Raw genomic sequence first — 15,399 nt, forward strand, 5'->3', positions numbered from 1 at the left:
AAATATATATTATATAATTTTGTGTGTGTATATATGTGTGTATACATATACATTAGTGTAAAGTGCTGCATAAATTGACAGCGCTATATAAGTACCTGAAATATTAATGCTAAAAATGTATGGAAGATAATACATTTTTTTTAATTCCCGGTCTAGCCTTTGTCAAGGACTCGAGTGGATGATGTCAAGACTGAAATCTAGATGACCCAAAACAGACCTGCAGAGACACTAGACTGCTAACAACACTGTATTTATGAATCCCTGGACTGCTGCAAACCTTCAACAAGTATTTATAAACCTAGTGTTCCACCGGTGTCGGAGAACAATCTCTCTGAAGGCAAAAACAATAATAAATCTGTGACTACTTCTGAAAGCTGTGATTGGCCAGGCCATTATTTTGAGCCCTCCTCTACGAAACGTCAAAGGAGACAGGAACTTTTTAAAACTTTTTACAATGACGGTTTTACAAATGAACGTGGCATGAGATGGACACACTGATCAGATGAACTAAGAACACCGATAATGGCTGAGCAGTATTTTTAAAAACAAATCTACTGAGAGGATCCAGACTGAACCTGGGCAATGTGCAGCTCTCTGCTGGAGAACTGTAAGTCTCAGCGTGCCTTGTCCAACATACTAGGACTTGTAGTTCCCAGCAATTAGAGAGATGCATATTTTACATTCTATAACTAGAATCCTGTACATATCTTTGTATTTCCTGTGTGTACGCATGCTCCTTTGTTGTACCAATGTATGGAGAGTTGCCTTGACAACAGTTAAAATTGCACAGTTCTAACTTTAGGGGACCTGTCACTTTTGAAATGTCGTCTTAATCAGTCAGCTGAACACAGGTTGTGAAACTTTCTATTATACTTTGTGCAAAAATGGTTGATTTTAGTGCTACCTCATCATAGAAAGGTCTAGCCTGACTCTTGGCTGATAGTCTTGCCTCTGGTGTCTGTATCAAGGCTGCCCATCTTAAAGGTAATCTGCAAACCAATTTAAAGTAGAAGGTCAGCCTAAGGGAAAATCTCTAAATCTACTTGCAGCCACAATCTAAGAATAACCCATGTAACCCTATAAAGCAAAAATTGCTATACATACCTTTTTCTGAAGCTGTTCCGGTCCTATCTCTAGTGGCAGATGCTGTGTGCAGGAGACGGCCAATGTCTGGGAAATGCCTGGGAAGTGATGTAGTTACTTCAGAAAAGGTATGTATAGCAATTTTTGCTTTACAGGGCTAAATGGGTTAGTCTAAGATCGTGACTGCTAGTAGATTTAGAGATTTTAGTTTTTTAGGCTGAAGTTTTTAATAGGGCTTTGTATACATGGGTGGCTCAAAGGCAGTAAAAACAGACGATTGAGCCGTGGTTTTACCAACTGCTGAACCCCAAGTTACTGGTTAGTACACTTTGCCACAGTTGCAGTGTGGTGAAAGTGATACAGCCTGTTGAATTTTTCAGGCAGAAGCCCTGGCAAACAAAACCCATTCAAGTGCATAGGACCATGCTACAACCGCTATGCCTCTACGTTTAGTGTGGGTGGGTTCTGCAGGCTTTCAGTGGTTACAACAGCCATCCAGGAGGTGACATAACTCCCCTGCACCAACTGCCTCTGTAAAAATCATCCACCATGTATTGCTTTTCAGGGGATTGGTAAAACAGCCACACATGTAAATAAGGCCTAAAAGATCTGGCTGGAACGGACGGCACAAGGGTGATTTTTATTGTCTTTATTAGCCAGATAAGCCTTCTTTGTGTTCCCCTTTGAAACTAGTTTAACCTTCCTAGATGCCGGACTTCATGGCTAAGCCTCAAGATCTGCCAACCCTCCCATGTACAATGGGAGTGCATCACTGGCCAGCAAGAGAACTCTCATTGGACAAGTAGTAGCAGTTGACAGGATTTAACCTTGAATTTAGGCCTCTAGTACATTTTAAGCACATAATAGAAACACAGGGGTCCCAATTATGGACATCCATTTGAAAATGCCAGTTACCTTACTGTCTTCACTTTCAGTAGTTTAAGTAGCTGACCTAAAAAAAGCAAAGAGAAAGCAAATTCAGAGCTGTGTGCCAACTTGTTCCAGGACGGTGAGAAAGTATTGTGGCTGGAGTGTCAGCATGTCAAGTTAGCGCTTAACATTGTTAGCGATTCTGCAATAATAGCTCCTTTTTTTGTCAAATGACAGGTTTACTTTGAAGAGGTGCTGTAACCTGCCCAATCAGGGTAGAAGAACCATTCCTCCTTACAGCTTCTACCACCTCAGCAAGCTGTAATCTTCCACCCACGCTTCCTTGCCAACATTTTGCAGCAGCAACCCATTTAGACTGTTCAGTCCTGAGTATTGGCCACTTAGGTCCCAGCATGTCACATGTAGCAGGTCACCTGCTCTCCTGTATCTGGAAACACAAAGCATAGATGGGTGAGGACACCTTGCTGGGGGGCTATTAGGAGGCACTGTCATTCTGCTCTGAGTGGGTAGCTGACCGCATCATATTAAGCTGTTTGGCCATGGTCTTATCACGCAGATACCAGATTATTCTCCATTCTGGCAAAGAGAGACCTGCAGAAGGTATTGAAATGAACCGGTTAGACCAGACTTTCAGCGGATAGTCAAGTTGTTTCTACAAAGTAAGGCAGAAGGAGACCAGCCCTTTTGGCTAATAAAGTATATCTCATAATACTGATCAAACTGATGAAGAAGGTATTTCAGAACGGATGGCTCCCCTTGAATGTTCTAATATGTAACATATTTTTGGCACTTTTTGTTCCATTTTGGGGCTTTTCTTCTCTTTTTGACATTCCTTGGCAGATGCTGAATTGCATGTTGCTTTACCTCTGTGTTGGTTTTTTGACTTTTCTACTCTTATCCCAACAATTTACAAAGAGAAGGCTGACTTTGTGACAATAAAAATGAGAGGTGGAAAGTCCCCAGCGTCTGTCGTTTTTATTTAAGTTTTTGTTTTAGAGACTGTGCCCTCAAAATATAATTTACTATTTTTCATTTTTGTCTTTTTTTTTTTTTTTCATTAAACCAACCCTGCTGACAGCTGAATGTAAAAAAAAAAAAAATAAATAAAATAAAAGATTACCAGCAAAGAAAAAATCCTGACAAACATAATCCATAAACCCTTCTCCGAGCATGCAACCTGGCAGGTCAGGGAAGGGTGAGCGATCGCCCCCTCCCAAACCATACCAAGCTGTATGACCTCAACAAAGGGGGGTGCTTAGGGGCTGTCAGTCTTTTTTTGTTTATAGTGCAAAAAAAAATGCAGTTGTGATCAAATACCACCAAAAGAAAGCTCTATTTGTGGGGAAAAAATTATATCAATTTTATTAAGGTACAGCGTTGCATGACCCGTGCAATTGTCAGTTAAATTAACAGTGCCGCATTGCAAAAAAAGGTCTGGTCATTGAGGGGTAAATCTTCTGGAGGTCATGTGGTTAAACAACATTTTGTGTGAAGATCTGCTTTAAACTTTTTTTTATTTTTTTTATTATGCCCCCACCTCTAATTTATGTTGCTCTGATTGGGTAGTGGCTTAACATGGAACTAAAAACACCATTACAAAACCAATGAGCAGACAGGCTATTTATTACAGAAGAGACATGCAATAAAATAAACTTACCTGCCTGCTCGCAGTCTTCCATGGCATGTACACGGAGTTGCCAATACACAGCTCAGTTGCCATAGCTGGCGTGGTCACTGTGCCAGGATGACCAAGTCCTGTACATGTGCAGGAGTTATGTCATCCCATGCTGGCCAATTAACATGGCAGATCAAGATCGACACCCGGGAGAAGGCACCAGCGAGGGACCATTGGAGAGGAGTAAGCATTGGGACTTTAGGTCTGTTTGTTATAAAGAGTGGTATAGACACCTGCGTTTCGTCTTTATAACCACACAGTCCCTAGCAGCTGCCCATAGATGTTCAACCCCTAGAGATCCAATCAGAGAAAATAAAACAATGTGTAGTGCTTGCTTGTCTATGCATATACAAGATATAAAAGTGCAAGGCTTACACTACTATGCAGTGGTAATATTTCTTCCCATGTATGATTATGAAACTTTTATAGACGTACAATGTGTAAAGTGGAAGTAAATTGTATGATCTGAAACCTGTTTACCTATACAAACAATCCTAAATATATGAACTCGACATCAAAATTCATAAATAAAATATAATGCTAACAATATGTTTGAACAGGCAATCGTGACAAGAAGTGGCTGAAATATATTTATTAAATATAAATGGCCAATGAAATGAATAAATGCCCAAGTGCTTAATGTGCCTACATGTGGTACACACGTTTACAGGTGTCAAGTGATCTTTCTGCAAAAATGCCACTGTCGGGAGGAAAGGCATCTAGGAGAGATAGCAAAGCATCCTTTTTATAATTAATGATCATCTGAACATTTTTCTTGCTTTTGCATAACTGTGCTATGTATAGCTCTATGTACTAGCTCTGACCACAAGAGGGAGTGCTATCAGGTTTTACATTGCATGCAAGTTGCAAAATAAGTCTGCAAGATTATCATCACAGTACTTTTAAAGAGTCATTTTACCCCACAATTTAGTGATCTATGCCCTATAATGCGGTTTTCAATAAAGTACATGTTCCAACTTAGGCTGGGTGCACACTTACATCGGATGTTGCTCACAGCAGGGGGGGTACAGTGCATCCCTGTTCTCCATTTTTTTCAGGGACGAATCAGGCCTGAATTTGGACCTCAAACGGAGCCAAAGACGCACAGGATCCTTGTGCAATCCGCTTTGCAGCCGCCATGGAGATGTGTGAACTGGCTCCATTAAGAGCCGGGCACACTCTGTCATGCAAATTGGATGCAGGGAAAGCTGCATCCAATTCCCACTAGTGTGAACCCAGCCTCAATACATAAAAAAATAAAAATATGATCCTTAAACATTATTTGGAGTCATTAGAACAGTATTTCAGATTTGCGACAAAGGATGTGTGCTGTATTCATTTCTAGTGATTAAAGTGATTCTAAAGGTATTATTAAAAAACAAATATGTTATACTTACCTGCTTTGCGCAGTGGATTTGCACAGAGCAGCCCCGATGCTCTTCATTTTGGGTCCACCACCTGCAGTCTTGGCTCCTCCCCCTGCTGAATGTCCCCACTAGCAACCCTCTTGCTATGGGGACACTTGAACAGGCTCGCTCATGAGCCATGATCCTGTGAATGGACATTTTCCTTGACACACAGAGTGTGGCTCAGCCCCCCCCCCCCCAAATCTAATTTGCTCACTGGCTGTGATTGACAGCTGGCCGAGCCAATGGCTCCCGCTCCTGAGGAGAGCGAGACCTGGGAGAGCTCCTGCTCTCATGCACATTGCTGGATCGAGATGGATCTCAGGGTAAGTGGGGGACCTGCACACAGGTTATTTATTTTTTTTTTTTTTTTACCTTAATGCATAGAATGCAGCCACTCTTTCTGCCCTCACAAACGAGCCTGTACCCAGTAAGTTGGTAAAAACTCCATACTACCTTGTATTACAGATCTCTACGTGCCTGTGGGGCAAGTGTGTTCTTCACCTAGTGCTCCAGGATCCCTGAATACTGCAGAGTGCTGATGGCTGACAACCAACCAAACTCAAAGTACTAAACTGTCAGACAAGAGTATTTTGTATCAACTGGCAAAGTTAGGAACAGGTGTGCATCAGGTGGAAACAAGGGACAGATATAGTTAAGGCAGCAGGTGTTCAGGATCAGCAGAAATATCAGTGATGTTTGAGGTAGACAGCAGACAGATAAATCATGAACCAGGCTGTGATTGTAGTGAGGATTATCAAGAACAACAGATAAAGTACCGATGTTGAAAATGAGTGATGCATCTAAAACGGGCGTTGAAACTGTGCATTGAGCAGAATTTATATTTGGAGGATGGTCACAATAGAAGCAGGTTTAGAGTGATCCTCAAGACATTTTGCTTATTTTTAGCAAGCAAATGGGGTGTATCTCGGAATAGTGAAATCATTGGCCAAATGAGTGAAGGACTGGAGGTCTCTCACAGGAGGGGAGTGGTAGTCACCACTTCTTCACATCTATTAATAGCTTATCACTGAAAAATACATTTGTTTCATTCGTCGACGGACACAGCTCCTGATCTTCTTAATCATTGGGTTATACTGCCCCCTTTAGGAGTAGGACACTAGGCAGAACAAAAGTCTGGCTACGCCTTTGGGCAGTCCTAGGGGGTATACTCCCTCTCTCTGCTATAGGTACTCAGTTTTTTTTTTTCTGCCTAGTCGGGAGTAAGGACCTAGTTCCTTGCTGGGATCTCTGGTCCTAGCAATTTTTTTTGTTGTTTTCTTTTTAGATAAAAAATTTTCTCCTGTTTTTTTTTTTTTCCTGTGAGATCTACAATAAACTGCCCAACTGGTTAACTGGCTGGACAATCTAAATCCGGTGATCACTCCAGTCTGGCCAGCGAGCGCACGCAGACCACAGCTCCGTGCAAGGTCGGTCGCGGCATAGCCCTACCAGAAAGGGGCAGGTCTGTGAGTTAAACGCCCAGGGTGGGGGCAGGGCGCTATGCTGGCAATGGGGGGGGGGGGTGCACCACCGGCGACTGGACAATCGGCTGTGCAGGTGGGGGGGGGGGGGTTGTACCAGGTGGTGGCTCCTGCCAGGGACCCCCGTCCTGCCTGGGCCTGTCCTTGAGGCCAAGGGATCCCTCCTGTGGTCCCTGGGAGCCTCGGGATGCTGCGCGGGGCCACCATTTTGCTTTAGCCTGTGTGCTCAATGCACAGCAGCCATTTTGCAGTGGTTTGCCATTGAAAATAGCGGCCACCATGACTGTGGAGGCCTGTGTGTGGCAATTTTGGCGGTGGGAGCCCCTGCTCACCCCCTGGTGCTGACCCCTGGATCTTTTCACTTCCTGGTCACCGCAGGTGGAGTGCAGATTCTGGTGGGTGCAGGTGTCTATTTCTGCTGGGTGGTGAGTCTTGTGGGGTCCTCTCCCTCTCTTTTGAGGATTGCTTTGTGCCTGGCGACCGAGTGGTGCTGCCAGCGTGGTGGTGGTTGTCCCTTTGCAGTGTTTTACACTTTTTGTTGGGTTCCCCTGGTAACTCATGAAGACTTTGGAGCACTCTCTGAGGCTGCGGGTCTCAATCATCCATTGATGCACTAATGGAGGTCCTGGAGTCCTTTGTGTCCCTGGTGGAGATGGCTTTTAGGCGACGGGCTAGCGAAAACCGCCCCCTGCCTCTTGTGTCTCATCAGATCCTGAATCTGATTCTGCTGCCGCGGACGTGGGTCTCCCTGCTGGGTCTGCAACCATGTGTCCGGGAATCCTCAGATAGTGAGGATGATTCCTCCACATCTGCAACTGTGCATGAAAAAAGGCTCTAGTGGAAGCACTGATTGTACCTGTGTGTGAGACCTTAAAGATGGAGGATGCAGCTGCTCCCCTAGTGGCTTGACTGTTTCGGCAGTGGTCCTTCGGCGTGTCTTTTGGCTCAAATGCTGGTCTGCGGACCAGACTTCTAAAAAGACCTTGACTGATCTCCCCTTTCAAGGAGATTGCCTGTTTGGAGCTACCCTGGATGACATCATTAAAGGTCTCACAGGGGGAAACAGTACCTTTCTTGCGCAGGCTACTAAAGGCAAGGACCCTCGTCATAGATGTGGGCCCTCCTTCTCGGCTCATAAGAAGTTTTTTCATCCCTCAGGGTTGACTGACAAGGGCTCGAAGTCTTTCAGGGCGTCCTCTGGAGGATCCAAACAAACCTGGTCTGGCAAGCCGAGAGTGGACTTCTCCAGACCTGCAGACAAGGCTCCTTCAGCATGAAGGTGCACCCTCACCCGTATCGGGGGTGGTGAGACTGTCTTTGCTGGTTTCCGGACCCGTGGATTTTCCCTGATACAAGAGAAGTGGGTCCCCAAAGTCATTCGGTCCGGCTACAAAATCGGGTTTTGCTCTTGTTCCCCGTCAAGGTTCTTTCCTTTCAACTTTGCGCCTGTCCACAGACCGCTTTCAGGGACTCTTTGGGGCGATACAAGACCTGTTCCTTTAAGGGGTGATTGAACCAGTTCCGATTTCGGAACGTTTTCAGGGTTTTTACTCAAACCTGTTTACAGTTCCCAGGAAGGAAGGCAAGGTGCGTCCAATTCTGGACCTCAAGGAGCTGAACTGCTTTGTGCGGGTGCAGAAGTTCAGGATGGAGTCCATTCGCACGGTGGTGGCATCCCTGCATCAGGGGGATTTTCTTGCCTCTATCGACATCAAGGATGCTTACTGTCGCATTCCAATATTAGCCGGTCACCAGTGCTTCCTCCACTTTGCCGTGGGAGAGGAGCATTATCAGTTTGTGGCGTTACCCTTTGGTCTCGCCTCTGCTCCTCGGGTCTTCACAAAAGTGTTAGCCCCGGTGCTAGCATTGTTACGCCAAAATGGGATCGCGGTACTGGGCTACTTGGATGACCTCCTTCTGCGAGCGGAGTCTCCTACTGCTGTGGTGGAAAACCTGGAAATCGCTATCCGATCTCTGAGGGAGTTCAGCTGGATTCTGACTTTTCAGAAGTCTGCTCTGGTTCCGTCCACAAAGCTGGACTATCTGGGTCTGACTATGGACTAGGCCTTAGCCAGAGTGCTCCTTCCTCTTGACAAACTCCAGAAATCGCAGGCTGCAATTCGTCTCCTGCTGTCCAGCAGATGGTCATCCCTCTGGACTTGCATGCAGGTGCTGGGCCTGATGGTGTCTACCTTCGAGGCGGTTCCGTTTGCACAGTTCCATACGAAGTCCCTGCAAAGGGAGATTCTGGCCAACTGGGAAAAGACTCTGCAGTCTCTGGACAATCAGATCTGGCTGAGCTGGGGAGTATTGGAGTCCCTGATATGGTGGCTTTGGTCACCGGTGCTTTGGCTGGACAAATCCTTCCTCCCCTTGTATTGGGCAGTGGTCACCACGGATGCCAGCCTGTCCTGCTTGGGAGTTGTCCTCAGCACAAATTCTGCTCAGGGGCTCTGGACACTGGAAGAATCCAGACTACCGATCAATGGCTTGGAACTCCTTGAGTTATCAGACTATGGCTGGACCATTGGACAGGTAGCCGGCATTCTAAGGCTGGCAGAATGATTAGTTCCGGCCCTCTCCACTGTACACGTTCCCGGGGTGGAAAACTGGCAGGCGGATTACCTCAGTTGGCAGGCATTGGACCAGGGGAAGTGGTCTCTTCATCCGGAGGCGTTTCATTAGTTGTGTCCTTGGTGGGGCATCCCCAAGGTGGATCTGTTGGCGTCAGAGTTTTGTGGCTCAGTCATGGGATCCTCTGGTGCTGGTGGCCCCTTGGGGGTCACTATCGTCTGATTCACGCCTTCCCTCCTCTCGAACTTCTGCCAAGACTTCTACGCAGGATAGAAGCAGAAGGGATTCTGATCATCTTAGTGGCTCCGGACTGTACTTGCCGGGCTTGGTATGATGATCTGGTGTGGCTGGTCGCCGACGTTCCATGGAAGCTTCCTCTCAGGGAGGATCTCCTGCTTTACAGTCGCTGACTTTGACGGCTTGGCTGTTGAATGCAAGGTGCTTATGGTTAGAGGTTTGTCTGAGTTGGTGATTCCAATGCTGTTAATAGCTAGGAAATCTACTTCTAGGAAGATCTACCATCGTACGTGGAAATCGTGTATTGGTTGGTGTGAGTCTCTTGGGGTTCATCCTCGCTCTTTCTTGGTGGCTCGGATCCTGACCTTCCTTCAAGGTTGAACAGAAACTGGCCTTGAGTACTATCAAGGGTCAGGTGTCGGCCTTCGTGGTCTTCTTTCAACAGCCCTTGGCCACATACTCCCTGGTGCGTACTTTTCTTCAGGGAGTTAGGCACTTGGCCTCTCCAGTGCGGTCTCCGTTGCCACCTTGGGAGCTCAATTTGGTGCTCTCGGTCCTCTAGAAGCCTCCTTTTCAGAACCTTCAGGAGATTCCCCTGCTTACGCTGTCCCAGAAAGTGGCCTTCTTTGTGGCTATCACCTCTGCGTGCAGGGTATTGGAATTGGCGGCGTTATCCTGTCGTTGAACTTACTTGGTGGTTCACAGAGATAAGGTGGTTCTTCGTCCCTATCTGTCCTTACTTCCAAAGGTTGTCTGATTTTCATTTGAATAAATACATTGTGTTGCCTTCCCTGTGTCCCAGGCCAACTGAATGGGTTGTCTGATTCCTCTGCGACCATTTCCAGATGGATTAGACAGACGGTGATACAGGCCTATTCTATCAGGGGTCAGGTTCCTTCTTTCCCTGTCGAGGTGCACTCTACTTGGATGCTCAGTGCCTCCTGGGCCTTCCATTATCAGGCGTCAGTGACGCAGGTTTGCTAGGCGGCCACCTGGTCGTCGGTGCACTAATTTTTACAAAGTTCTATAAAGTGGATGTGTTGGCATCTGCGGATGCTTCCTTTTGGCTGCAAGGTTTTGCAGGCTGCTGTTTAGAGGACCTGGTCCTCTTTGAGGGTGTATTGTTTTTTTTTTTCTCAGGTGAGCTCCAGTTGTTTTGGTTGAGTTCCTATTTACCTGGTTGGCTATAGTTTGCCTTGGGAATTAATTTTTTGCTGTTCCCACCCCTCATGTTTAACACTGCTTTGGGATGTCCCAATGGTTAGGAAGCGCATGAGCTGTGTCCGTCAGTAAATGAAAGAGGAAATGGGATTTTTGACTTACCGTAAAATCCATGTCCCTGATGTTCATTGACGAACACCGCACCCACTCCTCTGTGGAGTTGTAATTCTTTTGACACTGCTTGTAACAAAACTGAGTGTCTATAGCAGAGAGAGGGAATATACCCCCCTGGGACTGCCCATAGGCATAGCCAGACTTATTTTTTCTGCCTAGTGTCCTAGTCCTGTAGGGGGCAGTATAACCCAATGGTTAAGAAGATCAGGAGCTGTGTCCGTCAATGAACATCAGAGAAATGGATTTTACGGCAAGTCAAAAATCCCATTATTCTCTAGGTGGCTTATTTTGGAAATTATTATTGGCATCTCTACTCCAGCAAGGTTGCCATAACCATTGTATGTAGAATATGGTACAGCTATAAGTTGATATTTCTGGTATATCAATACAGTAATGTTATCTGTGCTATCCTTAAATGGTGTAGCAGGTAAGTTAAACAAAGGCTTTTGTTGGCTAAATGTCTATTTTTTTGTAGTTAACGCTTTTCAGAATACAATTTGGTACAGCAAGCTAATGTTAAAATTTGTAAAAAGGAAAATACTTTCATGTCAACTTTATAATAATGATGCAATGCTTACTATTTTTCTTTGTCTTAAATTAAAACAAACTCAACACACTAAAGTTATCATTTTTTGACATTTCTAAAGTATTTTTTAATATTTTAAAATTTACAGCTTTCATTAAAATTTTACTGGGTGATACTTAATGGATATGTTTGATCATGCACTTATTGAATGTATTGGGATGATACTTTTAAAAAAATAAAATAAAAGGGCAATTTTATTTTAACAAAATATCACCTAGTTGGAATTAAGATTTACTTTTAAACCACAAATAGCGACTCCCTCATTTGTTGTGTTGCCATCTGGGAGTATCCACCTTGGGTTTCTAGTAGTTTTAAGCCCCGTACACATGCACCGATTGTCGGCCGAACGATCGGCCGTCTTTTGTCCAGTGCTGTCGTGTTGGTTGAAAAGTGCTCTAGACTGCACACGGATTTTGTCGGCCAACAACAACCAACTTCAGAAGTGATGTCATGTGATGGTTAACTTTCCGTGTGTTTTTTCTTCTCTGAGCATGCCCAGTCTTGCTCATCTGGCTTTTGTCGGCCGAAATCTGTACTGACTGACGAACAATCGGCCGTTCTGGTGTTGGCCAACAAAAATTTTATAGCATGCAGACCAGATTTTGTTTGGCCGAAAAGTCGCAGTCGGTTGTCAGAAGCCTCATTCCAACAAGCCGACAATCGGCCCATCAGACGTTGGCCGAATTTTTACAGCCGACAATCGGTACATGTGTACGGGCCTTTAGATCAGTGGTCTCCAAACTGCGGCTCAGGGGCCAGATGTGGCCCTTTGTTTGCCTGTATGCAGCTCTTGGGCCACTATTCCTCCAAATGATACCGATGGGCCACCATTCCTCCCACTAACGCCATTGATGGGGTACTATTCTTCCCACTGATACCAACAATGGGGCTCTATTCTTCCAACGAACACCAATGATGGGGCACTATTTCTCCCACTAACACCAATGATGGGCCACCATTCCTTCCACTAATACCAACAGTGGGGCACAATTACTCCCATTAAAATCATTGATGGGGCATGGTTTACACCCACATACCCACAGCCTGGCTGCCCTAAAGCCCGAAGGACAGTAAACTGGCCCTTTGTTCAGAAAGTTTGAAGACCCCTGTTTTTAGATCATTATAAATTAAAGGGGAAAGTGTAAACTTTTTTTAAAATTTTTTTTTTAAATCTGGTAAAAATCATATTAGTAGCATGGTAAAACATTTTGGTAACTGGAAAAACTTTTTACAAAATGCAAAGCGGACTTTAATGGTACTGCATCACATCCATTAGTGAGGTTAAAATCATAATTTTTTTTAAATTAATTAATTAAAGACAAAATCACATAAAAATTCACAATATATTAAAAAAGTGACCAATTTAACATTTTCTATCTCTAATCGTTTCACCTTGACTATCCACTGACCATCTACATCGATACAGGTATTTTGACCAAAAATATACATTTGCTTCTAGGGGTACATTTACATACAAATTGCTGACGATCCAGTGGGGTGAAAATGTCTCAAAGCATTTCAGAGGTGTCAACTGACCTGCTTCATTACGAGAGCATCAAAAGCGTAAAAGTAAACAAATGAAAACTTATAAGCAACTTGCATCAGTACAACGTTCAATGCATGTTTAAAGCTTAACTCAAGGAATCATTTGTATTGAGTACTTACATAGGTAAGTACGCATATCTCAATTTTGAGGGCCGCAGGGGAAGCTGGAAATCACTATGCTCTGGGTCTTGCTCAGGTTCTACATGAGCAGCTACCCTACAGCACACTTACCACAGGGGCTTGTTCTCTTGGCTCTGCCACTATTTATGAACTGCCTACTTTTTCCAATGAATTCAAGGTGTTCTTTGATTTGATGAGGTGGGGAGGAATGACCTTCCAATCACCACCTTGTCCTATCAGAGAAAACCTTGTATTAAAAAAAAAAAAAAAATAGAAATTGCTCTTTGGTGGAGCCAGACAAATGACTCCCTGTGGTTACTACGCAGAAGGGCAGCTGCTTTCATAGAACTTGCGCAGGACCCAGGAGATTGCAGACTTCCAACTTTCCCAGTGGTGCATCAGGTATTTTATTGAAATTATGTTTTTACTTTACTAATGGATGCCATGTGGTACTGTTAAAGTTCTTCCATTTGTGAAAAGTTGGATGGGGTACCAGGGACAACCACCTTTGCAGTATAATATAATGCATATTGCATTAAAAACTGGAAAAGAAAGTCTGCTCTGCCTTTTGTGCCACATCCAGCAAAACTGATCTATATATATATATAAAAAGCAATTGAGTGCTGGACAGTGATTGGCTGGTCATGTTTTCCGACAGGCAGCCTGCAGCTGTTCCTCTCACTCCTCCTCTGTCAGAAGGTTTGTTAAAAGGAAACACAAATTACCCTGCTATTCTCATCGCCCCAGTTCTGCAGTTTCATGACTCCAGGTTTCTGTGTCTCTTACATACTGGGAGCCTTTCCTATAATGTAAGTGGATTTAATGAAGAACCAACTGGTGGAAACGAACGTCATTAGGATTTGGCTGGGCCCGTTGTATAATATTTCAGCCTGCAGTATCCTGGTTTTGGCCTGCCTTCTACATCTGGGATTCCCTTAGGTCTGGTGAAATTCTAGAACAGTGTCATAATTGTAACCTGTGTCCCGAAATAATGTTAGACATCCCCGTGCTCCACCAACCCATCTGCTCCGTGCATGGTGACAGGCCCAGGAAAACAGTGGGCATATTATCTGCTTGAAGCAGATGCTGCCATCTTGTTGTCCAAGTCAAATTGTCTATAAATCTGTTCATTAAAAAAATTTGATTTGGAGGCCTAAAGTACATCTTAGACCCCATTCACACCTCCACTTTTTAACATGTACATTGTAAAGAAACTCAACCCATTTGTCATAGGAAGCTGCGTTATGTAAGTATATTAAGTAAGGCTTAATTAAGACTTGCAAATGGGGTTGACAAAAATGCACAGCTGAGCTCTGTTTCTGCTGCCCATCAACTGTCCCCCCCCTTTAGCTGCAATAGGCAGCAGATAGGGATGTTTTCATGCCTAGGCAGAAATGGTTTGCGTTGGTGGCAAAGTTCGGCAAACGCTACACATTTCAGCAAATGGGTAAAGCATTGCAAATGCTCTGCAACTGCATGCAATGCACATGGTTGTGGCTAGTTTGTCTGTAAAAATTGGGTAAAAAAGCCTTTTAGCACGGGATTGTTTAGAGCAGTGGTCCTCAACTCCGGTCCTCAGGGCCCACTAACAGGCCAGATTTTAAGTATTACCTTGGGGAGAAGCAGACTAGAATACTGCAATCACTGAGCAGCAAATGATATCACCTGGGATTTATTTCAGTTATCTTGCAAATCTGGCCTGTTAGTGGGCCCTGTAGGCCAGGGTTGAGGACCACTGGTTTAGAGTACTGTTCTTCTAGGATGTGATGCACTGCTTTCTTTCCTGCCTTGTCTTCTTTCCATCTACGGTCTAGTTCCTTTTTCTCCCCTCTTCCTTCGTGACTACAAGAAAAATTAGTTTGATGGTTGTATCAAGCAAATTTTATCCCACATTCTTGGATTACAGAGTGAAAAACCCTTTACTCTAGCATTAAAATGGCATTAATTGATTGTCTTTGAAGAGGCGAGATGCGATAGGTTGGGATATTGTGTGCTTTTTTTTTTTTTTTTTTTCACCACTTGATATCTATTTAAATTGTTATACTGTATTTTTATTTTTGTTTTTCATTTTATTTAGTATTCCCGAAAAGTGGATGATGATGATAAACCAGGTGTATTGACAAAATTGTACTTTTTTCTTTTGTGACGCATAAGATTATACCCTGATTTATAATCAGCGTATCAGCTGTTACTTGATACAATGGCAAATGTTAAATAAATCATTGGAAACGAAAACTGGGGTTAAAATAGGCCGGTGAGAAGGCATCCCATCACTTCCTCGCCACTTGTCAGAAACCTCTGGAGAACAATCTAATAGCAGAATGGGCTTCAGGGGGATTTAGGCGCACGGATATCTTTGTTGCAATATGCTGTGGTTTGTTAAATGAGGCATGTCTGTTTTTCTGAGCATTCCCAATCAAATGAAAAAAAAAAAAAAAATCCAAATAAATGCACTACACACCA

The 15,399-nt window shown here is 44.1% G+C and overlaps 1 protein-coding gene across 1 annotated transcript in view; it reads left to right on the top strand.

Moving 5' to 3' along the window:
* The window catches only part of ARL5A (ARF like GTPase 5A), a 54,020-nt gene extending 53,003 nt beyond the window's left edge, over positions 1-1,017 (top strand). Inside the window, exon 6 of the mRNA XM_082261008.1 lies at positions 157-1,017. Within this exon, the coding sequence (XP_082117134.1) occupies positions 157-205 (49 nt within the window). The 3' untranslated portion in view covers positions 206-1,017. The remainder of the gene's footprint in view (positions 1-156) is intronic.
* The last annotated feature ends 14,382 nt before the right edge of the window (positions 1,018-15,399 follow it).

This window comes from Pelophylax lessonae (assembly GCF_965119305.1).
Source record: "Pelophylax lessonae genome assembly, chromosome: 6".
Lineage (NCBI taxonomy): Eukaryota > Metazoa > Chordata > Amphibia > Anura > Ranidae > Pelophylax > Pelophylax lessonae.